Source organism: Falco punctatus (assembly GCF_963210335.1).
Source record: "Falco punctatus genome assembly, chromosome: 2".
Lineage (NCBI taxonomy): Eukaryota > Metazoa > Chordata > Aves > Falconiformes > Falconidae > Falco > Falco punctatus.
Window position 1 is genome coordinate 59,437,070 of NC_137581.1, and position 24,783 is coordinate 59,461,852.

The 24,783-nt window shown below is 45.6% G+C and overlaps 1 protein-coding gene across 5 annotated transcripts in view; it reads right to left on the bottom strand.

The window, feature by feature from the left end:
- The window catches only part of METTL21C (methyltransferase 21C, AARS1 lysine), a 31,873-nt gene extending 7,504 nt beyond the window's left edge, over window positions 1–24,369 (bottom strand). For 3 of the 5 annotated variants that reach the window (XM_080375670.1, XM_080375668.1, XM_080375667.1), the window contains exon 1: window positions 6–24,369. Coding sequence is in view for 1 of the 5 variants with exons in the window: in XM_080375666.1 (XP_080231792.1) it covers window positions 117–187 (71 nt within the window). In the remaining 4 variants the exon portion in view is untranslated. The remainder of the gene's footprint in view (window positions 1–5) is intronic. The other 2 variants (XM_080375671.1, XM_080375666.1) reach the window with 1 other exon arrangement.
- Between the last annotated feature and the right edge of the window lie 414 nt (window positions 24,370–24,783).

The following is a 24,783-nucleotide window of genomic DNA, read 5'->3' on the forward strand; positions in this document are numbered from 1 at the left end:
CCAACCTTCAGGAATAAAATCTTTGCTTCCTCCATCCTCTTGTTCTGTTTTTGCAGATTAAGTGTTCCCCATGTTCGCCTTACTGTCTGCAGTGCTGACCCAAACAAGCAACTTACCTTGGGCAAACTAGCGCATAAATAACATGTGTGATTGCTTGGCAGTAGCTCAGACGCAGAGAAAAGTGCATCCAGCTCCTGCTGCCAGGAAAAGGTCAAGTCTTCCTTGCTTCGCTGAGCGTCTGGTTGTGGAAGCTCTGGGTACCCTCCCCTGCCCTGAGTCACGGACAGCATGGGGAGCTGACAGTCCTGAGGAAATAACAGCTCCCCCGTTATCTTTAGTGCAGGTCATAACCACAGGGAACATCATATCTGCTGAGAGTGTGGACACAAAAACACGCTTTCATCAGAAAATCTTGCAGTTGCTTATTTTAAAACAGACGGATTTTATAGATGTGTATACATATAAATATGTATTCCTTACACATTTAAAGAATTTTAGAGGTTTATATGCATTTACCACTTTGCTGCCCTTCTGTCTTCCCCTTCTTCTCGGAAAAGATTCTGTAGAAACAGATTCAACTATAGAGGGTCAAAAAATTTAAAAGGAACTTCGAAAGTTGTAAAGCTGGAAAACCACCGCTGGCTAAATAGTAAACAACTATTGCTGGCAAAAGAAATAAGCTGGGGGCAATGTAGATTTTTTTTATTTTTTTTTAAACTCTGTGTATGTTTTCATCTTTGGATGTACAGCTTTTGAATTTAGGTAATGTACTCTTGAAGCGTGGCAAAGGGAAAAAATGAGTCTTTTCCATCACTGCAGCTGTGTGTTTCACACATCAGCCGCTGTGTGTCTCTAGTACTCACACAAGTATAAAAAACACTTGGCTGCTCATTCAAATGTGCACCCAGTTTCTTTCCTCCTCGGAAATTCAATAATACTTTTTTTTTTTAATATGTATTTGGGACCTGGTATTAAGACATTAACTGTGTTGATAGCATAAATGCTGCGTTTCACAGACCTGCCTGACATTACAAGTAGTGCAAGTGAGCGTTCCCAAGCTACGTCAGTAGCTGTTATTAGAAAGAAAAAGGCAGATGCACTGCTGTTGGAATGACCACCATACCTTTTTTAAAGATGTGGTCTTTTTAGCAGGCACGTTCTTGCTGTCACGTTTATTATATTTGTCACTGGGGGTGAACGTAGCTCAGACTGGTGCTGCTCTTAAAGTTCCATCCCAAGCTTTGGCAAGGGGGTTGATGCTGAACATGAATAGTTTATTTTTTAAATCAAATCACAGGCACTGGCTTACTCTATATCGTGTCTCTTGTGTGAACAGCTAAAAAGCATGGCAACTGTAAGGACAGTGTTACAGCTTATTTACAAATCATGTAGGCACGGCTTCGCTTCTTGTAAGTGATACAGGAGTCAACACTGATACTCTGCAATGTAGCTGTTGACATATATTTACTATACAATTTCTATAAATGCTTCCTGTGCCACAGTCTATCTCCAAGCGTTTCTTTTTAACACTGAAAATGAATGTTGTCTGGAGGTGTAGCCCTAATGGGGTTAAAACTTCTCCAGACTTCTGTGAACGGGCAGGCAAAGGGGAGTAGAGCACCTCAGGTTTATGTATAAAAGGGCGATTTTCAGTTCCAAACTCAACATCCAGTTCCACAAAGCTCTGAATTACTTGGTTGGCTTTTCTGTTTCTGTAAGCTCTTGGAATTTTGCCACTAGACCGTTTGTGGAAGACAAAACACAACAGGCTGCCAAATGTGACCAAGTAAATCAAACTTCAAATATTTTTAGAATGTATTTGTTTTTAATATGTTGTGTGGCTTGTGTTTTGGGGTTTTTAAAGTCTGGTTATATGAAACCTAATTGATGCTGTGAGTATTTTTCCTTTTTAGTGCTATCAAACTACCAGGAAAGCTGGGAAGAGTATTCTTCCTAGTTCTGCCTGTCACTGCACTCAGTAGTAGCATCCTCGTCAGTGTACAGGCAGAGCAGACCTGTGTTCCTATTACTGGCTTATAAATTAGAGTGATTTAAATTTAAAACAAATTTTAAAGTTCCTGTGCTGTTAATAGCAAGTTCAGTGTAAACTGATGAAAAATTGTTAAAACCTTAATGAAAAGATTGTGAGAAATAAGTATGAAAATGTTACCGTCTTCTCTGAAGCCATCAGGAGCATGAAGCCTGCCAGATCTGTGCCAGAAGAAGGGAGAGTTACACCAGAAAAGATAAAAGGTATTATTTTCAATGATATTAATAGTCACAAATTGCCAGGCCGGATGGGCATTACCCAGAACTCTGTGGGTGAAATTACCAGCTCTGAGCCAGAGCGTGGTGCCTGCTGCTGAAAGCAGGCTTGATACCGGCGCACCGGCAATCGTGCAAATGCGAGGTGTGTTTCTAAGGGGGTCTCGCAGGTGGGCTAGTAAGTCTGACATCTGCGCTACTTAAACCAAGGGGAACGGTAGTGTTGGTATTAGCTGATAAATAAGGCATAGCATAGGAGAGGAAGAAAGTCTGTACATTTTTTTGAAAGTGTCTACAAGCATGCAGTTCAGGATCCTTCAGTTAACAGAACATACGTGGAGTTCCACAAGCTTTTGGTAAGGTCGCTCATTAAAGATCCTTACAGGAATTAAGCTTTGCTGGGATAAGAAGGGGGAGTAATCATTTGTCTTAATATTTTGTTAACAGCAAGGACACGTTAAATGGTCAGGTTTACCATGTCCTGTGGGGAGCTGTGCTGCTGAGTGTATTCCTGAAAGCCAACAGGAAATGAAAATAGTGTGGTGACAATAATGTAGAATTATTCAAGATAGTGAAAACAAACATAAGCTGGAGAGTTCCAAAAGGATCTCTGACATGTTATGAGAGGTGATAATGTGATAAATGAAATTCGGTGTTGACAAGTATAACATAATACACAGGGACAACCCCTTAACTCAGTACCACCTAGGAAAGAGATCTTAATGGCACCAGACACAGCTATATAAAAATACCTTCGCAAACCATATCAGTAATCAAAAACCTAAAGGAACTGTTGTGTTTTTACAAGGAGAAGAAAAAAAAAAAAAAAAACAGGAAAGTTGCTTATCCACTCTAGGAATCCAGAGTTTGTCTTAATGTTCAGTGTGTGACTCAAGTCTGAAACATTCAGGGTCTCGTAGCTCCTGCAGGATTTGCTGGAGGTCCCAGGTGGCCTGGTGAATGACTGATGAAGAATGGCAGACTCACAGTTCTAGAGCAGATTCTCCTCATCCTGATTGCTGGAGGCATCTGCTGAACTTTTCTGGATGTGGAAAGCATGTTTGCATTCTCCGCATTGCAGGGACTTCTTAACTGCTGTCAGCAGCCAGCTAAATGTCCACAGCATAGCGTGGACAGGGCCTGTGCTGTTTGTTTGCAAGGTAAAATTTGTTCCGGATTAGCATCTTCAGCGTTTGGAGTGTTTGGCCTTCCCTCCCCTTGCCCCCTCCCCATTCCTTGTATCTGTGGGATGGGTCCCCAGCTTAAAGTCACTAATACTCGATACTGTTGGCTTTCCTGCCTAGCAGCAGCCAAAAATGTAATGCAACACAGAATATGATCCTCAAACCAAACCCACTGTTTTCATTATTTTTAAAATGAGAACTCCTTTCTCCTCGGTACAGGCCTCCTTTTGGTCACCCAGCAGAGCTGACTCAGGGATGGAGACTCGGCCACTTCCCTGGGCAGCCTGTTCCAATGCCTTACAAAACCATTCTTTTCTTTCTTTGATTTAGCATTTCATGTTAAGCTGATCAGGCTTGACCTTATTTGCACATACAATGAGATGCCACGCATCTCAAAGAAGGGAGCAAACCAGAGTGTAAGTAATTACTTAATTTGTGCTACCACCTAGGGGATCTTCATGTTTAGGAGGGTGGAAGAATGAAGAGATGCTCCAAGATTTTATGCTGAGAAGAGGGACCCCAGGCTGTGCCCACCTTGCCAGCAGCTCCTGACGGCTGTTCGCAGTGTGTCATGTATTTAATGCCTGCTCCCTTCTTCCCTGGCAGTGCAAGCGCTGCAGCTCAGTAGCAAAACACTGGGGAAACCAGTGGCGCATCACCTGGGCTTGCTGCAAGAATCAAAATGGTGAGGAATGGGGCTATAAATTGAGTGTTTATTTACATCGTCTAACCATCCTCTGTGACTTAGGCTGCTTTGGATTAGGTTGAAGAGCCTCATTTATGTGAGAACGGATGTGTTTTGTACTTTCTGTGTCCATCTCTGATCTGAAGTGCTCTTCCAGCCTTGCAGGAAAAGCAATGAGACAGCTGAGTCAAAATTTGGCTTTGGGTGCTCCGAGTAGGATGTCCCTTCACTTGTTTTTCAGTGAAGAGCCCTGACGTGTTATTTAGGCACATGCTGTGTTACACTAGAAGTAAGTTTGGGCGGGGGGGGAGTTGGTCCCCCTAATATTTGCCTTGTTGTTGAAGTTTGTCTAGCTTCTGTATGCATTTCCTATCACAGCAAAGACCTGTTATGTCAATGAGCACAGGTCATTTGGATGCCACGCACTTGCATTGGGAGATGGTTAGATAGGTACGACAGCAGAGGGAAGGCAGTGAGGGAACAGGGGGGCACAACATCTGGCACCGCTGGATGTGAAAAGCGCATTTGGCTGCGGGAAGTCATGGGTGAACCAGATCCTTTGCCCTCATATCCACACACTGACAGCCAGATAACACACCCATGGATTTTTCTGCAGCTGATGAACTCTTGTTTTATTACAAGGCCATATGCTTCTGCTCCCCGCAGCAATGAGCTTTGGGCATGTCTTCAAGCCTTCCGTAGTTAAATTTCTCAAAACCAGAAGCTGCTTTCTTTCAAGGGATTATTTTACTTCGAATTTCCTTGTTCATCCTGGTTCTCCTCTCTGTTTGGACAGCACTGTTTTTAATAGGGAGGAACAGGTTTTTCCCATGGTGCCACCTCTTTCTCATTGCTTATTTACCCCACCTGTCTGGAGATCATCTGCTCCCTGGAGAAAGTAGCCATTAAAGCTGAACTTTCATCTGAACTTTCTCAAAGCTTGGGAAGAATTTTACCTCTTCACTGAGGAGCCCTCTATCCTGCCACGGGGTGTTGTCTTACCTCCCGTGGTCCCTCTGCCATTTCTCAGCCGGTTGCCTGGGGAAGGACTCAATGCCATCTGCTATTTTTTCCTTATGGCAAGGAAAAAGTTCTTGAACTAATTCCATCGGGCTTTTTATAGAGCAAAGATTGTGATGGTCTTAATTTACTGAACTGGAAATTTTACAGCAGGGCTGCCTTCACTCGATCTGTTTGGGGCTGGTTACTATACACACAAGTGAGGGACCAGCTTAAGCTGGCTGTGTTAGGGATGGACACGCCGCCCTCAGTGCTGCAGGCTTTGGCTGAATGCAGTTATCACTGTACAGAGATAAAACTAGCAGGGCTTTTTTATCAGATGTGGTTTTTTGGTGTTGGGTTTTTTATGGTTTGTTGTAGTTGGGTTTTTAGGGGTTTTTTTTTGGTTGGTTGGTTGTTGGGTTTTTTTGTGGGACACTTAGCTATTCCCTGTTATAATAGTATTTGCCTAGGATTAAATTCTGCAAGTTCTTATTCAGGTAAAGCTATTCTGAAGCCGGGGAGGGTTTTGTTGTAGTGAGGGATGATTAAATGGCTGAGTAAGGAGAATGCAAGATCTGATTAATGGAATGAAGGGTGTCCCTGCTTCTCTTCCACTTGTAAAAAATCTGGTGTTTCTCTAGAAGGAAGATAAGAATGGATTGGAAGTAATTTTAAATGAATGTTTTGCAATAGTAACTGATTATTTAGAAACTGGTCTTTGCAAACTGTTACTAGAAGTAGCTTGACCTTATTAAAAAAACATCAAATGCAAGAGTCTCTATTGACTTGGCAGCCACCTTTAGAATCACAGAATCATTTAGGTTGGAAAAGACCCTCAAGATCATAAAGTCCAACTGTTAACTCTGCACTGCCAAGCCCGCCACTAAACCACGTGTTTTTTAACAAGCCTGGCCTTATAATGAGCTTAACTGTACAAATACCATTGCATGAACTGTTTTTGCATGAACTATTGTTCATGCAAATCAAAAATCTAGTGCAAACCAAAGCAGCTCTGTGCCTGAATTAGTCCAGATACTGCTGATGACAGTATTGAAACCATAGTTAAAATGTCAGATGGTGACACTAAGGTAAATTTCAATGTCATTGGAATCAGTGGTATTTTTGCCTTGGACTGTGAGAAATGTAGTATTTCATCACTTCCTCAGGTTTAGCTGTAAGAGGGCTCTCGTGCATCTGTTGTTGTGCTTTTTAATTCCCTCTCTTTCATGCTTTCTGTCCTCTTTTCATTTATATACTGAGTTTGGGTACAAAAGGGATAGTTTGAAACCTCCAGTTTCACTTGATTTTAATTAATATCTGTGCGCTGCAATATGCAATATTTTTGAAAGCTCAACAGCTTTCTCTAAGCACGAACTACAGAATGTAATCCTGAGTCACTAGTAACATTTATTTAAAAAAAAAAAAAATCTATTAAGCTCCAACATCTATCATCACATCTTTTGTAATTGCTGTCCAGAGCTATAAATGGGCTGTAAAGTCAGTGCTGACTGACGGGCTGTGCCTTGCTGTGCTCATTCACAGGCAAACTGGCTGTCTTTTGAGTAGGAATAGGATGCTGACTTTGCTCTATAAGAGCCTAAAAGGACTGCAGTCAGGGTATTTAACAAACGGCTTGCTTTCACTCAGAAGTTGTCATTAAGCCCATCCTAGCTCGCTGAAGAGGGAGCTGCCAGCAGTGCACACATGATTTCTTTAGGACATCAGAAATAGTTCCTGGTTTTGGTCTGCAGGAGCACCAGTTGGGCTTTGCTGCCTTTCAGGGGGATATGAAGCAAAGTTTGACTGTTTGAAAAGGAGAGTTTGGGCTTGCTTTTTTTTTTTTTTTTCTTTTCCTTTTCCTTTATCAGAGGAACACTTGAATCTTGGCACGTTTGCTCAGCTTCACCTACCCTATCAGCGTGTGTTGTGGAGGTGAGGGACGAGAAGTCCCAGGAGCTTGGTTCCAGGGAGGTAGTCAGTCTTGGCAAACCTTTTGTTGTCCTGCTGCCTCCGCAGTCATGCCATGTAATAGGTTAGGAATGGCCCAGAGAAAGCAGAATTACGTTATCTGGAAAGTACCAGTAATACTTAAAGCTATGAAAGATTTGCCTGGCAGCTTTTGTAAGGCTGTTCAGAAAAGATATTTTGGGATGACTATTGCAGCAAGGTTAAAACTGTTCCCTGCCCAGCACCACCAAAAAGCTGAGGGGTCACTTCGTGCGTTTTAAGCCAGCCATGGGCCCTGCAGATACTCTGCTGGGCTGCTCCCCACCGAAGATGCGGTCGCAGGCAGAGCCAGGGTCTCAGTACTTGGGCCTACTTAGTCAAAAAAACAATTATTTTAACAGCTGTTTAAGGACCAGGATTGCAGCATTTCAGTGCAGATGGAAGCTCAGGGGGGGCAGCTGTGCTGTGTAGGAAATTATCGAGTGAAATGTATGCCATGAGTATCGGTATCCTAACGCAGAGCGCAGGCTAATCCTGTAGAGCACTACAGCAGTAGCAATCCTGGGCAGTTTATATCTGGCGTTACAAACCCGGTTTTGTATCCCTTATCCTCTCCTCTGTCCCAGAACTCGAACCTGCCTGTCTTCAAGCTCCTTGTTGCTGGCAGGTGTGCTGCCTTTTTGCTTCTGCCTGCTTGGGTGGTGCAGTGATGCTCACACCTGCATGAATGGATGTGACCTGCTCCGTGGGGAAATATTCACAGATCTCCACAAGAACATCGTGCCATTGTATGGAGGCTTTTATTTTATTTCTTTCTGGTCAAATACTGAAACGTATTGCAAAATTTGCAAGGAGCCCTCTCCAGCTGTTTTATATAGCATCCACAATAACTTCCCATCTAGTGAATGCTTTCTTATGCAGTTATCCATGTACAAGTTATGAAAATCAATTACAAGAGTCTTATTTTGGTTTTGCTTATCACCTGTTCTGCAATGTAGCTCTTCTAAAGAATGTGTGCTTAGTGGTAGTGCCATGTGAGCTGAGCAGTTTTTCCCCTGCGACAACTGCCAGCTGCAAAGACTTTAAAAATAAGAACTGAGTTTTGCAGTATTTTTCTTTAGCCGACACCCCTTGTTCTAACACTTCAGAGACTCCAGACAGTCATCTCTGTTCAGTTGGTAGCAGCTTAGTCTTCAGCAAAGTCTGTCTTAAACATGAGCCAGCCAAAAGGGAAAAAAAGAGGAGCAGAGACAAAGGACACTGTCTACTATGAACAAGACTTGTTGTAAATAATACGGCTTAACTTTTTTGCAAAATGGGTAATTGTGACTTGCATAACTCTGCGTGGTAATGCTGGCTGTTAAATACATTATTTCTGTAATATTAATTATTGTGGGTATATCCAGCATCTGTGTGAGCAAAGGCCGCTGTGAGCTCTCTGACCACAGGCTCCTGTCATTCCTGTGCTGAACGAGATGTTTGTAGGCGGGTGCTTGGGGCATCGCTGATTTATCACTTGTGTTTGAAAATGGTCCGTGCTGGACCATGCATGTCCCCATGAGTAAAGCTCCTCTGCTCTTGGAAACTGAAGCGTCCTTCTGCACCCACGGGTTTCGGGAGGCAGCAAGCAGCCTGGTTGGTGTACCTGCCTGCTGCTGATGGACATAGTTCTCACTCAGCTGTTGGTCCTCCTGAGGTGCCCTCACAGAAGTATCTGTCGCAAAGACACTTGCAACATTTTTTTTTTCCAGTTCTTGCTGACCAGGTCCTGCAATGTCATGCAGATGCTGGGGAGGACATGACAGCACAGTGACATGTGCACCTTACTGATTCTGTGCCAGGTTCACAGGTTGGTGACGGCAGCGGCTGCTTCCCACCCCACCCCACCCGCTCCGCTGCAGGGCCTTTTGTAAAGTATTTGTTGGTAACTCACAGGGATGAGAGGAACCTGATGCTTTCAGGGACCGCCCCAGTTGGCCTCAGGGCAATACATGGTGCTCTCATTTCTTAAACCTATATTTAAGCACCACCAAAAAAGAAATTCAATATTCATGCTGTGAACAGACTTACCCTGCTGGAAGTTAAGTATGTGCTGAACACGGATAGTTCGGTGTTGGAGTGGCAGCGTGAGCCAGGGAATGAGGATGGTCCGAACTTGTGCCCAGGACTCTGGAAGCATCCATACCCTGATGCTGTATGTGTATAAACCCTTCTGTCCCCATCTCCTTTCTACAGCTTGAAAGGGGAAAGGGAGCCCTTTACAAGAATCTCTCTATAAGCTATAGAAGTTTGTGAAACACCAAATGAAGATTTTTAAAATGTATTATGACTATTATTATTGTTAGTCTCCTGGTTTGCACTAAAACCATTTAGGTTTGTGGGATATTTTTTTTTTTCAAAGATCCTTCTGAATTTTGCCAGGGAAATCCCTTAGCTTATACATGGTGTGTTGTGTTTGAAAGCTGGCTAAGTGGGGAGCAGAATCTATCCCCTTAAGTTAAACAATTATTTTGGTGAGAGAGAAGTTCACATTTATCTGGAAATCTAAAAATGTTCTAGATGCTTATCGCCTGTCCCTATGCAAACTGTTAATTTAAAGATTCCGTTTTTGAAACAGCTGGGATGGGGTTCAGGGATCTCAAATAACAGGTTTACCCAAACCCATCCCAGTTTGTGTGTCATCTTTGTTCTCCTGCATCACTTGCATTGTTGTGTCTGGAGCTGACAATAGAAACCTTTCATCATCTCAGCACTGAGGTTTCCTTTTATCTCTGCTGTTCCTCGCATGACATGAAATGGCAATGTGGCACTGTAGGTTTATTGGAAGGGAATTTGTTATCCTTAAACCTGCTCACTGAAATAAAGTAAGAGATCGGAACTATGTGACCTGCTGTCTCACAATGGAAAGGCGTGTTCACTAATGAGTATCTAGGAGTATTTACGTGCAAAGACAATTCTGTGTATTCACCAAGTCGGAGAAGACACCATAAACAATTACATATATCAAGGCATTCACTCTCTCCTAGTTAGCTTGGGGATGGTTCCCATTAATTTCTTTAGGTTTAGCCCAGGGGTCCTCAAACTATGGCCCCCCAGGGTCCTCAATCCACCCCCCGGTATTTACAGAACCCCCCCGCCGGGGGTTGGGGGTGGAAACCAAGCAGCCGCAGATGACTGCCTGCCACTGCATCCGCGCGCCGGCCCCCTGGTTAAAAAGTTTGAGGACCCCTGGTCTAGCCCCTCCTGTCCCAGCTGCTGTGCAGGTCAAGATTTCTCTTGCTGCTTGCTGTCACCACCCCTTTACTACTGTGCAGAGAGGCTAAAGTTTGTTCTTGCCCAAAAAGGCTGGCAGACAAAGCCTGTGTACTCCAATGATAAAATTTATCTGAATTATTCAGGCTCTCGGGGCACGTGGTGCCACTCTTGCAAAGTCTATGCTGATACCAAAAAAGAATTTCAAACCACTGAACAGTGAAATAATTTGCAGTAAAAATACAAAAATCTAGCAGTACAGCTCTAACTAATCAAAGTAGTGGGGGATCTTTGATGGGTGCCATTAGTGTCAGACTGCAGAGCTTCTATTACCTTGACAGTATCGCCAGGTCAGAGAACTATAGGGAAAAAAAAAAATGGAAATTTTAGCATCAGCCTCCAATATGCTTTTCAAACCAGAAACCAGTGCTGCCCCTGCGAGCCAGCAGTGAAGCCACCACAGCTAGCAGACGTGACAAAAGTCTTGTGAACATCATCAGCGCAGACTTTGGCTCTCCCCTTCCCAGAGATGTCGGTGCCCCCGGCACTGATCGTACTGACAGCATCCTCCCAGCCATCTTCAGGATGCTACAGGCTGTATGTGGTGGCCTAAATACAAGTGCCCAAATCCCCCTGAGACACCTCGTTGTGTCCAGAGCAATTGTGTGGGGCTTACATAGAAGACGCAGCACTGCTGAGAGACCCTCACCCTCCTGCAGCAGCAGCCAGGGTCCAGATGCGGTACCCGTGATTGCACTAGACACCCATATTTAGGCCACTTAATCCTGCTGGCGGAGGAGATCAGTTCCAGGTGGGAACACCTGAATTCAGGCATCAATGTGGAAGTTTGGTTCACTCCCACCTACAGAGATACATTCTGTATAATCAATGAATCTAGAAATAATTAATCTTTCTCAAACCAGGATTCAGTTGCCTGAAAGCAGGTGCCTAATGCTATTTTAGGTGGTGTGGAGTATCCCGGTCGGTATCCCATTGCTGCACCAGAAAGAACACGGGCTTCCTCTGCCTTGCATCATGTCTGTCAGCCAGATACCTCATCTGCCCTGGAGTGTCAAATGACAGCAGAAGCCAACCTTAAGGGAACTGAAGACTATACACGTTATGGTAAGGCATCTGAGTCATCCCCCAGGCTCCCTTGGCTGCAATCAACCACGTCTCTGCCAATTATAGTAGGAGCCAAGATACTGAATTTCAAGAGAAGATATAAGCCTCACTGCCCAGAGTAAAGCTATCTCACTGACAAAATCACAAGGTTCGGGACACTAAGAGCCCATTTTTTCTCTGCGTTTAGATGATTTACAGGTGAGACTGTCTCTGTACCACCCTTCTCTTGCCTCCCAAAACACCGATCCAGCTCACAGGCTGATAGTTGTTTTTCAGTTGGTTTTTCACAGTCCCCCCTGTTGTAACTGTACTCTTGGTATGAAGAGGCTCGAGCATCCCATGTTGTATAGAGAAGGGTGCCACAGAACATTCACCTAGGCAATCGGCAGCAAAGTATGACGTGAAGCAAGGGGCAGGCTTAAACTTATGTCCTCCCCTGCAAGGTGAAATAGATGGGAAAGCATCTCTTTGGGGAATCCACCAACTCTTATGCTTGGCCAAAAGCATTTGGATTTGACTAAATGTAGCTATGGCAAGCAGCTGACAAGATGGAGATTTTACCATGAAAACAGAGCTACAAGGCAGATTTTGCCAGAGCCAAGCGGCAGCTTAGGGTGGGACTCACAGGATACACTTTTTGGACTGAGCTGCCCAAGTGGGGCTTACAATTGCCGTTTGTGATTTACACTTCCTTTCTGTCTGTGTCGACCCTTGGGAGAAATAACAGGTAAAATGGGCTGGAAAGTGTGTCCTCTCAATCAGTAAGTTGAAAAGGATTATTTTCCCAACTAGAAAACATTTTCTTTCCTCTAATCTTCTCTTCCTGGGGAAGATACCTAGGTAAACTTAGAAAGGTTTAAAGGTTTTAAGATATCTAGGTAAACTTAGAAAGGTTTTTCTATAGAAAGCTACAGAAAAATCTGCATAATTAATACTCTTGGTTTTAATTTTGGCTACTAATCAGTATCTGTACTCATCATCCATGTAACAGTTTAACCATCGTGTAGCATAGTTTCCTAGAAGTTTCAGAAAATGGGGTTGCAATTGCTTGTAGGAGGCCGTTTTTCCAGCCCAAGGCACAAGCAACTCTACCTAAACCATTCCTGGCAGATGTTTGTCTAACCTGCTTTTCAAGACCACCAAAGAGGCGCAGTCCCCGTTTTGCTGAGCTCTGTGATGAGGAGCGGGTGGCAGATGCAGGGCCTGGATGCAAGGGTGGGAGCAGGTTTGCATGGCTTGTTCTTCTACAGACTCTGGCTGAAGCTCCAAGTCAGAAGATTGCTCAGCTGTAGCACAGTCATTAAGGACATTCCAAATCAATCCAATAAGATTAAATTGAAAAATGTATGTAAGCACTTTGCTGAATGACAACTGCAAATGCGTTTGAGCGTGAGCTGGGATGACTTGCCACCGTACTATATCACTTGGTGCCCCGCTAGACCGAGACTTAACACGACAAGAAGTTGCTCCAGCCCCTTGCGAGCCAGCAAGTTTCACAGGGAACAGTACGTGTTGAGTGTCCTCTGAAGTAAACTGCTGCTTAGTGAGATTACAGGGCAAGTGCTCGTTTTAAGAGAACAAATAACATAGGTAGGCAGATACACTAATCTGCTCCCATCCCATTTTCAAAACTATTTCTAAACTAGACTAGAGAAGTGTGTATGTCACCCACTGGTGCAGACATCTGTGCTGACAGAGGACCACATGGAAGGAAACTTCACTTTGGTTTGGTTTTTTTTTGTTTGTTTGTTTTGTTTGGTTTTTTTTTTTCCCCAAACTTCCTCAGTCTGAAGACCGGACAAGAATGTACTCACGCCTCAAACCTGCAATGAGATCCTGCAAACAGAGCTATATCCAGCAAAGTTTTATAGACTTGGGATTATCTCCAGCATCTGTGCAGGAAACATGAGAAAGGACATTCACTCTCCATGGTTTAAGATGTTGCTAATGAGGGTAAGGTTGCCTCCACTACCTCTTGTCAGCTCTTCCACGCACATTCAAGTTATTCTATCATTTCAAGCCCTCGCCTTCAACAACAAACTGCTAAGGGCTCTTTTCTAAAGGCTACCATCTAACGGGTCTTGTGCTGTAGCACACCTGTAAAAGCAAGACAACTTGACTGAAAGCATTCTCTTTGGCATCTGCCACTCTCTCCTGTATTGCTGGTTTGTGTGTTGTCTGACTAGAAAAACATTTCTCAAACATTTCTCTGCTGCTCAACTGACGGGAGAATTTGGGACCAATAACATTACTTTGGTTCTTTGTGATAAAATGCATCTTTAAAGAGCAATACTGGCATGACTGTTTCAAGCATCATAGCACAGCTCTTTTCAGTCAGCTGCCATCCAGGACTAGGACAGCAACAGCCAAAGCCACTAGAGTCAACTGGAAGTAGCCAAAGCAGCATAAAATCCCTTAAAAACCCCAGTACCTTCAATTTTTTTTTATGATTGACAAAACAAATATAGCCTCAGTTGAAGGGGCAGATTTCTGCAAATGTACTACTTAAACTCACAGTGTTTTAAAGGTTTACTTCTGCGCTTCTAATTCAACATCTGGCTACGCTGCTCTGAACAGATCTGCTTCTGTGCTCGGAAGCTCCTTTAATAAGGAACTTTGATTTGTTGTTTTTAAATTACAGCTCACAAAACATCAACATTCTTTTCTGCTACTAGGAAATAGGTAATAACCAACAGAGGAAAAACATGCATACAGCTAACCTTGTTGTGTGTAATATGTATCTTTTCATTTAAATTCACCAGTGAGTAATAGTGATGTATTATTTAGGAGAACGCCTCGCCAGTGTCTGCTAATCACTCTTCCTAACAGTAACAGATACCCTGCATGGTCCAACAAATTGTAAGTCAATCTTCAGGTTCAGTGCAAGGCAATATCCTGAAAGAAAAATGACTTTGGCAGTTTGCGATCGGCAACTTGAATTACAACCTTAGTACTCTGAGCATCACACCGTTTCATTTAAGAAGCATGACCACATGTTTATGAAGTGAGGACTGGTTTTCTATTTCACTGCAGAAGCCAAGTTAGAAATCATAAAGATAGCATGATATCCATAGCCTGCCAGGGGAGGAAAAATCGGGAACTGTTAAGTATAAAAGGGAAATAATGATATATATGCATAATGTTTTATATAATATATAAAATAGTAATTATAATGTTGGGCTGGTGGTTGCTTAGTAAGAGAGCTTCTGTGCTTGTCCCATTGCTCTGAATATAAATGTGGTATTCATTTTTTCCATTGTGAGTACCAATTTTTACCAATTTATCGGAAACATCTGAATGACTGGTGTCCCCTGCTTCCAGAAAGGCCACTTTGGTATAATGTGCGCTGCAGCATTGGTGAAATGTGGGACAGAAGAGAAGCAAAGGCCAGGGGCTGTCGCGCTTTGCGTCCCCCTCGGCAACACGAAGGACGAGGCTATGACCCTGCAGGCTCTGCCCTTGCCGTCAGAGGTCAGAGCTGACCTGCCTGAGCACATGGGGTTAACTCGAATGGTGCCCAGCACGGGCAGGGAGGACCCACTCCTGTTATTAATCCAGAGGAACAATGACAGGAGCCAAACACAAAGCAACTGGCCTGTTGGCAGAGCCAAAATACATCAGGAAAAAGTATTCAGAAAATCCTTCCTCCGTCACCCCTCAAAAGACAGGGCAGGGCTGGGCAGAGGGAAGCCTCAGAAGGGTTGAGCCGGGTAACACAAACCTCGTGGCATGCGCCAGGTGAGGAGCTGCCCAAGCACAGAAGGGGGAGAGGTGACCTTTCCTGGTCCTGTCTCCCGCCATGCCACCCAGAGCCAGGCAGGGTATTTCTGACTTGCTGCCTTCAAGGCCTAATCAGCTCAGGCTTTGTTTCAAATGAGCCAGGAGACACCCCTGAGTCACGCATCACAACAGTGATCGTTCCATCCTAGGTCAGACATAGGCAGCCCTCCGTGGGGCAGGAAGGGACAGCCCGCACGGACACTTGAGCTGGCTCCCAGAAGGTCAAGGGATTCACCAGGAGGGGGGATACCAGCAGCCAGGGCTCGGGGAGGTTGGCAGTTTAGCACCCACCTGCTCGCCCATCTCCACATCGAGAAGTGGATGCCCTTGGAGCAGCTGGCCAGCAGCTCCCCACCACTGCAAGCAGGAGGTTTTGCTCCCCACTGTGCCCAGCTCCCCAGCCAGCTCCCAGCCTTTAGGCAGCCCTGGTGCTCCCTGGCTGTGAGCTTTGTAACCCTTGCCCCACAGGACAGGAGTCTTCTCCCCTGGCGGTTTGTGTGTGCCGTGGTGGTCAACCAGCACCTGACTGAGGGCAAGGAGACAGTGGCACTGTGTGGTGGGAAGTGGTCAGAAGAGGAACAGAAGTGAAGCAGGAGGAAGAGGAGCCACGTTCTCACTTCCATTCACCATCCTGTGCTGGCATGGAGGCTCCCACCCTGCCAAGAGTCCTGCAGCTGACTCATTGAAATCAATTCAGTGAGGTACACCAGAAATGAAGCTTGTGTTTTGATGTCCTCTGCAGGAGTGCTGCAGCACCTTCTCCAGCCACATTCAGGAGTACTGGGATCCAGCACATATTGTACATGGACAGCAAGAGAGATGTTGAGAAGTCACCTCTCTCACCCATTTCTTTCCCCCCCCATCCCTCCTCTCACCCTGCTGTGTTTCCAGGACACTCTCCTCACTTTTTGGCTAGGAAAGTCCGCTGGCACAGTTTTACATGAGCAAGGACTCCTTCCACAGAAACAGGAGTAAGTTTTTCTTATCTTGTCTTCTCCCTGCTTTGAAGATTTGCATTTAGACCTCTGAACAGGTGCCTAGTTAGTTGTCATGGCTATTTCGGCATTTCTAGTTCAAGAGGACAGTAACTCAGGCTGCTTTTTCTGCTGGACTGCTGGGCCATGGAGAGAAGCCACCACACCGCCTCAGCCAGGCACTCCGTCAGGTGGCTTGAGAACCCAGGCACAGGGATTATTGGTCCCCTATAGAAAGGGAACTGCGGTTCCCTGATGGAAAGCCATGACCAAGAACGAGTCATGATGTAATTTAAACACACCGAAGAAGTGTCCAAATGCACTAATTGCATCCACAGTGTAACATGGCCTCAGCACACCAAAGACCCTGGCCCCTCCAAGCCTGCTGAACTAGTACCTAAGCAATTGTGTTACTTACTTTCACCTTTCCACTGTCACTTTCTTTTATTGCCTCAAGCAGCGTTGAGTTTTCCAGAGTGTGGACCATGTCTGTTTGCCTGTAAAGCACTCGGCACAGTGAGCTTTCCTTGGCCGGGTCTCCTTGCGTCCCATGCCGTTGCAGATGCTCCATCTGCACAAGGATTTCACCTCCTCCTTCAGACACAGGGAAGGAGAATAGGGAGGTGATGAATCCTTTGAATTACAGGCTTTAATATACACACGTGGTAATGCTGCTGATTCCAAACCGCCAGGCGCAATGGGACATGTTCGTGCTGGAATGGAAATACAGTCCTGTTAGAATAAAGTTCACCATACAAACCGGGCCACCTCATTCAATGATTTTATTTCACTCAGCCAGAACCCCAAATTCTAAATCAACAAAGTTCACGGTGGCACAGATGTGGCCTATCACTCAGGCTGTGAGCATCAAGTAACACATGGCATGCTCAAGTTATGGACGTCTTTAAGAGCTCTTATTTGACCTTGGTCCCCAGCAGCAAACTCCTTTGGATCTGATGGGGATGTGATGAAGTAATCCCTTCTTCAGTTAAATATGGCCTGAAAAGCAGCTGTTTAATAAGCTGCAGATGTATTTAGGGGTCTTCAACATTTAAGATTACTTCTTATTTTAAAAGAGCTTGGGAGTGTTTATTTCTATGAGAGGGTGCAACTCCACAAGTATTTATTCTTGCATCCTGGAGCTTCTCAGCCTCTCTCAGCAACTCTTCCTGAAATCCTTTGACTTTACTGTATAGAAGGATCCTGAAAGTGTAGGGAATAATCTGTTCCCTTACCTCAGTGCACTTAAGATGTATAACCCTGCTGCAACAGCCCCGTTATCCCACTCAACACTGTCAACTATACATGCACCTAAAAGAAATTAAGTTTGCGTTGAAATATGCATGTGTGTACATGGACTCTACACACACACACACACGCATACACACATTTCTTTAAAAAAAGACGTCAAAAGCCTTTAACATACACCCATTTAAAAACAGGCGGTGGGTGTTTTGAGCCCAGATGAACACATCTCACTTCAAGCTCTCTAAGTCTTTAACTCTGCAGCTGCATCCCTGCAGCACCGGCAAATATGCTGGAGCTGGACACCTGACACGGCCAGGCACCGCTGGGCTAGCGCCCTCCTGATTCTGCTCCCCACACCTCTGAGGAAAGAGGAACCACCCTGGCATGGTCCTTCCCCAGAAAACTGAAACCTGAAGTCAGAAGCACACGTCACAGCCTTGCTGTTGCCTCAACTACCGATCTGCCAGGACAGTGCCAGAGCGTCGCCTCTGATATCTGTCAGAGGTGTTAACATCCAGTTACGAGAAAAGAGCCCTGCAACCAAGGGAAAAACTGGTGCTGCCTTTTGGTAAGCTGGGAGATTTTTGTTCCTGGGAGGGAGGGTATTTTTGTCAATTATGAAATAAATAAAATCACTGTGAGATGTGTTTCCATTAAATTGAAAACAAGGGCTTCTTTTAACGTGTAGCTATTCTTCAAAACTACAAGAGACACCTTGGACAGAAAGATTTGGCTAATGTATGCGAGCAGGGCAATTAAACTGTCCAGCATTATCACAGACTAAAGCTATCTTGATCAATGTCTGAGACCTCCCTAAGTTTTGGAAACACAATTTACCTTTCTCCTTTTCTTATTCTGTTCTTTTTACATATCCATCGGCATGGCTTTTTATTCTGGCAGTGTTCAGAGTTCATAGCAAACTGTTATGTGAGTTCAAAAGGCTGATGCACAGAATGGCACCAGACATTACCCCCTGCGCATCAGTATTTAGGATCCCCCTGTCTCTGTGGGGATTAGGTTACTGGTGAGCAAGAAGTCCTTCGTGGTCAAAAATACCCTGGGGACAGTCCACTTCCTAACTTTTCATAATAAACAGCAACAAGAGAAAATCTGCCATGTGCACCTGCAGGCACAGCCGCTTCTCTTCACTCTCACACAGGGTTGGGGTGTCCCTCCCTCTGCAAGCTGCGGCTCCTTCCCTCACCCCAGGAGGAACTGGGAGATGCTCTGCCTTGAGTTGTGCTCCCCAAGGGTGGCGGAGCCTGTGCTGTCCTTTTGCAGCTACAGCAATGAGACAGCAAAGCGCCATGCACGGGGCCAGGCTGCTCCTGCTGCCCCTGTCACCCCACAGGAAGATAACCCTACAGGGGCAGAATGGGGGAACAATTTTCTCCAGCTTTTTGCCCATTCAGTTCCCTGAATGCAGCAAGACTTTCTTTGGGAGCATCATAAAGCAACTCGCTGAGAGAACACGGGAGAGAGGGGGAGGCTGCACAGAGGTTGACAGGGGAAGGAGCAAAGTTAAAGGGAGTATAACCTCACATGGACATCTGGGCTCATAGCAGGGGCTGAACCACATACTCACGACTTCTGGCCATCAGAAGATGAACCTTTGAAGACTTGCTTCAGCAGCAGGAGTCCAGCCTTGCTCACGGCCCATCTGAACTCTCTATCTGGTCCCCAGGAGGGTGCAGACAGAGCATCCTTCCCCTCCAGCAACTGAAACAAAGACAAAACCAGACATCGCCTCTTCCCACACAGCCCAGCCCGAAGGCTGTGCTTGTTACGTCTCCTGACCAACTGGTAATGGCACATTGGGTGGGTGAGGACAAGATGTGGGTGCTCACTTGCCCCAAAAAGAAGCATCCATCCAGGGAGTGGGAGCTGTGGGGTATGATCCAGTCGGGCTTTTGCAGGTACCTGTCTGCTGCATGGGGGGACACCTGGGCATAGCTGTGGTGGAGCTCACCTCATGCTTTTGGCATCTCCTCCACACCCATTCCCAGCGCTGCTTTCCTCACCCTTTCTCCAGGCACCCAGCAATTTATTGATCATATCTTGGCATCATTTTGAAGCCTACCACTCTGCTAGGCCAAGCAGCCTGAAATTACTGTTTGGGATGTGGCAACAGTAGGGTGGGAGGCTCCTCCAGAGCCAGACATTGCAAGGAGTTAGGGAACAGGGCCCTGAGAAGAGCTTTGTGCTTCACCCAGACCACTCCTGACTCAAATATGGCCTCAGACATGGTCTCATATAAGCAGAGCGAACTCCCTGACCTGCCTACCTTCTTGCTCACAGAGCTGCTTCATGGGCTGCCTACTAATGCTGTGTATCACACACGGCCTGAGAAGCAGATCTAAAAAACTGTGTTCCCTGGGGGACAGTGATCTTGCAGTGTCTGAATGCCAAAAGCGAGGAGGATGCTGCCAGACACCCCTCCTGCCCTGACGCAGGCATTTTCTGAGGTTACCTGTAAGCCCTGTGGCCTGTGTGGGGTGGTCTGCCCTCACCTCCATGGCATTAGCCACACATATTTTGCCTAAGCCACACACCAGGTGCCTTTCATAAACATGGTGTCCCTTGCACAAAGGCTTATTTATATATTGATGACTGATTTATCCCAGCGGACCGGGATGTCAGGGAGATATTCAGTATGTGTTTCTGCCCTGTGGATGTGCCTTCAAGCTCACTACCCTAAGCACTGGTAGCTAGCTTCCCACAGCAGCATGGGGTTCAGTCGAGGCTTCACACCCTACCCCACGAATGAACAGAACAGCTCACGCAGAGCTCCATGCCACGACGTTTTACTGGTTTGATGCTACTGACCTGGAAGTGTTGTTGACAGACTAATCTGGAATGAGGGCACTACAGACATACCTCAGGCTGTTTTCATAGCAGCACTGCTTTCCCTTCTGATGGGTGTTTTGGTGGGGATTTGTGCCATCCAGGGAATATCTGGAGAAAAATTTTCTGAAGGGAGCAGCTGACTGGCAAGGGATCCAGCTGCCCTTAAAGCTGTCATGTGAGATTTTTCACAGGATGCCAGAGAGGGCACGAAAATCAGCAAGATCACAGGTTTTCCAGGCATGGATTCCCAGTCACCCTACCTGTAACTATTAACACAAGCATTACTTCACAGTGAACGAACTCTACCCGCTCCCCTTGCAGAGACGTGGCACAAGGGTCTTGCAACATTTAATATTATTTAAGCTCTCAAAATAGGGCTCTAACAAGGCTTAAATGCTGAGTTTGTGCTCAGCCTTCCAGAGGGAAGTTTATTTCATCCTGCTGGCCTAATATTCATGGACTTGAAAGCAACTCTGGTAAAAGTAAATTTAAAAAAAACAAACAAAAAACTGCTGTTTTACATGTGCATAAGCATATCTGCATATTTTTATGTTTATTCCCACATGGTGGTATTTGAAAATGCACCCTATGAAGTTTCTGGCCAAAGATTAAATGGTATAAATATAAACATGAGAAAAGCCGGGGGGTGGGGTGGGGTGGGGTGGGGTGGGGGGCTTGCTATACGTTATTGCCTGCAATAAGCAGAACATTGGCACTCCAAAGGAAGATTGGGAAGCTCCAAGACTGAATGTAGCCCACCGATGTGTATGTATTACAAGTCTCCATCTGCACCCACACTGCACAGAACAGAAAGTGTTACCAACAATCCCTGTGGTCCCTTGAGGCTCAAGATGCTCTAACCAGTCCTTGTGGCTTGGAAAAAGTTGCCTGCAGGTTAGTTAAAAGACTTGTTGTATAAATAGTGTAGTAAATGTACATGTATCTTCCAAAGATGTGGTCTTATTTTGACAGGTGCTTTGGGACGGGGAAAAATAAACTGGGAAATAAAAGACCTTTTTTATTAATATTTCTGTCATTCTCTTCCCTTGCTTTTCTCAGCAGTTTCTCTCCATCTCCAAGATGCAGGAGGAAGCCTGTGCTCACTACACTCCTGCAGTTCTGGCTAAGACAGGAACTCAGTAGGCTCCTGGAGGTCCATGTGCTTCAGCACTGTCCTGGTTTCAACTGGGATAAAGTTAGTTTTCTTAGCACCTAGTACAGTGCTGTACTTTGGCTCTGATGCGAGAACAATGCTGCCAGGACACTGATGGGTCTGGTTGTTGCTGGGTGATGTTTATACCAAGTCAAGGACCATTCAGTTTCTCAGGCCCTGCCAGCGAGAGGGCTGGAGGGGCACGGGACATTGGGAGGGGACGCAGCCAGGACAGCTGACCCAAACTAGCCAAAGGGATATTCCATACCATATGGCATCATGCTGAGTATATAAACTGGGGGAAGAAGAAGGAAGGGGGGGACATTTGGCATTATGGTGTTTGTCTTCCCCAGTAACCGTTACACATGATGGAGCCCGGCTTTCCTGGGGATGGCTGAACACCCGCCTGCCCGTGGGAAGTGGTGGATGGATTCCTCGCTTTGCTGTGTCTGTGTGCACAGCTTTTGCTTTACCTATTAAACTGTCTTTATCTCAGCCCTCGAGTTTTATATTGCTTTCTGATTCTCCTCTCCATTCCTCTAGGTGAGGGGGAGTGAGCGAGCAGCTGCGTGGGGCTGGGTTGCCGGCTGGGGTTAAACCTCGACAAACACCCAGAGCCGGCTATAGGCATCCATATGGATGAACACCTGACTTGCAGCATGTATTAGCTTTACCAGCACAGCTACCACTTCAGTGGCTTCAGTGCTTCTGCGGCTGAACCATTATCCCATGGCATGTTCAGGTACAGCATAGGCCAAGATGTCTGCATTTAGTATGAGAGCCTGTTAGCACAAATGCCAAAGCTTCCTCAAGCTGGTAACAAAAAAAAAGGAACTGCCACTGGAGAATTTAAGGGTCCTTGAGAAGAACAGAAAGAAAGAAAGGAAGAAAGAAAGAAGGAAAGTTGAGGAGAGTGTCCTTGGAAATGTAAAGAGAGGGATGTAACTACTGGAGGAGAAAAAGCAACAATTGATGTATTTAAGGTATTATTAACCTCAAAAAATAAACTAGAAAACTTGCAAAAGGTGGCCAGAGCAAGAACCCATAAGTACAGAAACTTAAATGAGTACATCTTCAGGAAACTGAAGTCTCTGTCTTCAGGTTCCCCAGAGTCTCTGGGTGTTTGGCCAGCAGGATCCTCAGCAAGGTCTGCAAGTCACCGCTCGGTTTCACACAGCTATGAATATCTCCAGTACAGCGGACTGGCAGAAGAGACACTCGGCTGCTGATTGTTTGACTACCAGCTATCCAGTTTCAACACTTTGATAAGACACAACGTTGGGACATACCCAAGAGAAGACAATGGGGCGTTTCCAACCCCTCTGCTACCCTGAAATGTGGAGGTGGGTCTGCAAGAGTCAAAGAACGGCAAAGTTGCAGAAAACAAACTCTTCTCTACAATCCTTCACTGAACCAAATCAGAAAGAAGGCAGAGAGAAGGACAGCGAGAGGTCAGTCCAGGAAAGAGAAGGCCCCAAAATGGCATGTGCCATCCTCCAACTTCTTGATGGATTCACCTGTAGCTACCTGAGAGCCCTGCCTGGTTGCAAGTCAGCACAATCTGCTCAGGCCAGGCTGTTTGGGGTACCCGCACACTGTGCCAGTCTGCAGAAAATTTGCCTGCCTTGCCAAAGAAAGGAGAAATGTTCTTAGGAGATGAATAAACACAGTATGAAGCGGTAAGTGCACGTTCAGTATTAAACATTATGAGACAGTGTTCAGTATTATACAGGCAAGCCCTGGGACTGGGACTTTGCACGTAAATATGGTGTCATATGAACATTAAAATAAATATGCACTAACCTGCACTGTGTGTGCAAAAAGGACACAAGCAATCCATTTCAAAAGATACGCAGCTGGTTGCACACTTGCCCTAGGCAGAGGGGGAGAGGACAAAGATCTAATGTTAATGATATTCTTTAATATAGGTATAAGCTGAAGGGACTAAACGTTACCTGGTGTGCCTGTACCGGCACAGCCTCTTCCTTCCCCTGTTTGGGGATGTGTCACTGCAAACACAGGGACTGCTGCCATAATGTGGCCTTAAAAATTCCCCATAGCTGCCACAGTGAATGTGACAATGTTGCACTGGCAGGGATAAGACTAGATGACAGAGCTGGCTTCCGATTCTCTCATTTCTATGGTCCTAGACAACTGCCCTACCACTTAAAAGACACTTAACAGCAGTAATCACAGAATCATAGACTCATTTAGGTTGGAAAAGACCTTTAAGATCATCAAGTCCAACTGTTAACCCAGGACTGCCAAGTCTACCACTAAACCATGTCCCTAAGCACCACATCTACATGTTTTTTAAATGCTTCCAGGGAAGGTGATCCCACCACATTCCTGGGCAGCCTGTTCCAATGATTGACAATCATTTCAGTGAAGATATTTGTCCTAATATCTACTCTAAACCTCCACTGGTGCAACCTGAAGCCGTTTCCTCTTGTCCTGTCGCTTGTTACCTGGGAGAGGAGACTGAGCCCCACCTGCCTACAGCCCCTTTCAGGCAGCTGCAGAGAGCGATAAGGTCCCCCCTCAGCCTCCTCCTCTCCAGGCTAAACACCCCCAGCTCCCTCAGAAGTTCCTCACAAGACTTGTGCTCCAGACCCTTCACCAGCTCCGTTGCCCTTTTCTGGACACGCTCCAGCACCTGGATGTCAAAGCATCTACTGAGATAAATTTCTGCTGCATCTCCTTCCATGGGATCCCACTAATATATAATGAAAGAAAGATTTTAAGAATTTTAATAGATTGATTCATTGACGCAAAATTGATGCAAAACCATGAGCTTCTTCTAACACTCTTTGACAAATCCACTCACTGGTGTCACAAAACAACTGATCTGACCTCCTTCTTTGCTGATATAAATTCATGCCTGAGTTGTGGTTTAGATAGGTGTCCCGGTTTCAGCTGGGATGGAGTTAGCCACCTTCTCGGCAGCTATTGCAGTGCTGTGTTTTGGCTTTGGTGTGGGACTTTTCAGTTCCCCAGGCCTCAGCAAAAATGCTGGAGGGGCACAATGAGCTGGGAGGGGACACAGCCAGGCCAGCCGACCAGAACTAGCCAAAGGGATATTCCATACCATGGGACAGACTGAGCCTGGTGTATATACCTGGGGGCTGGCCGGGGCGGGGGTCGTTGCTCGGGGACTGGGTGGGAGCAGCTGCGCGGTGCAACACCGGTTCCTCCCCTCCTGTCCTATGGGTTTAGTCTTTCCCATCCCCTTGTCACTGTAACTGTTACTGTCACCGTTGTTATGATTGTTCTTTCATTTTTTTTTTAAATTTCAATTATTAAATTGTTCTTATCTTAACC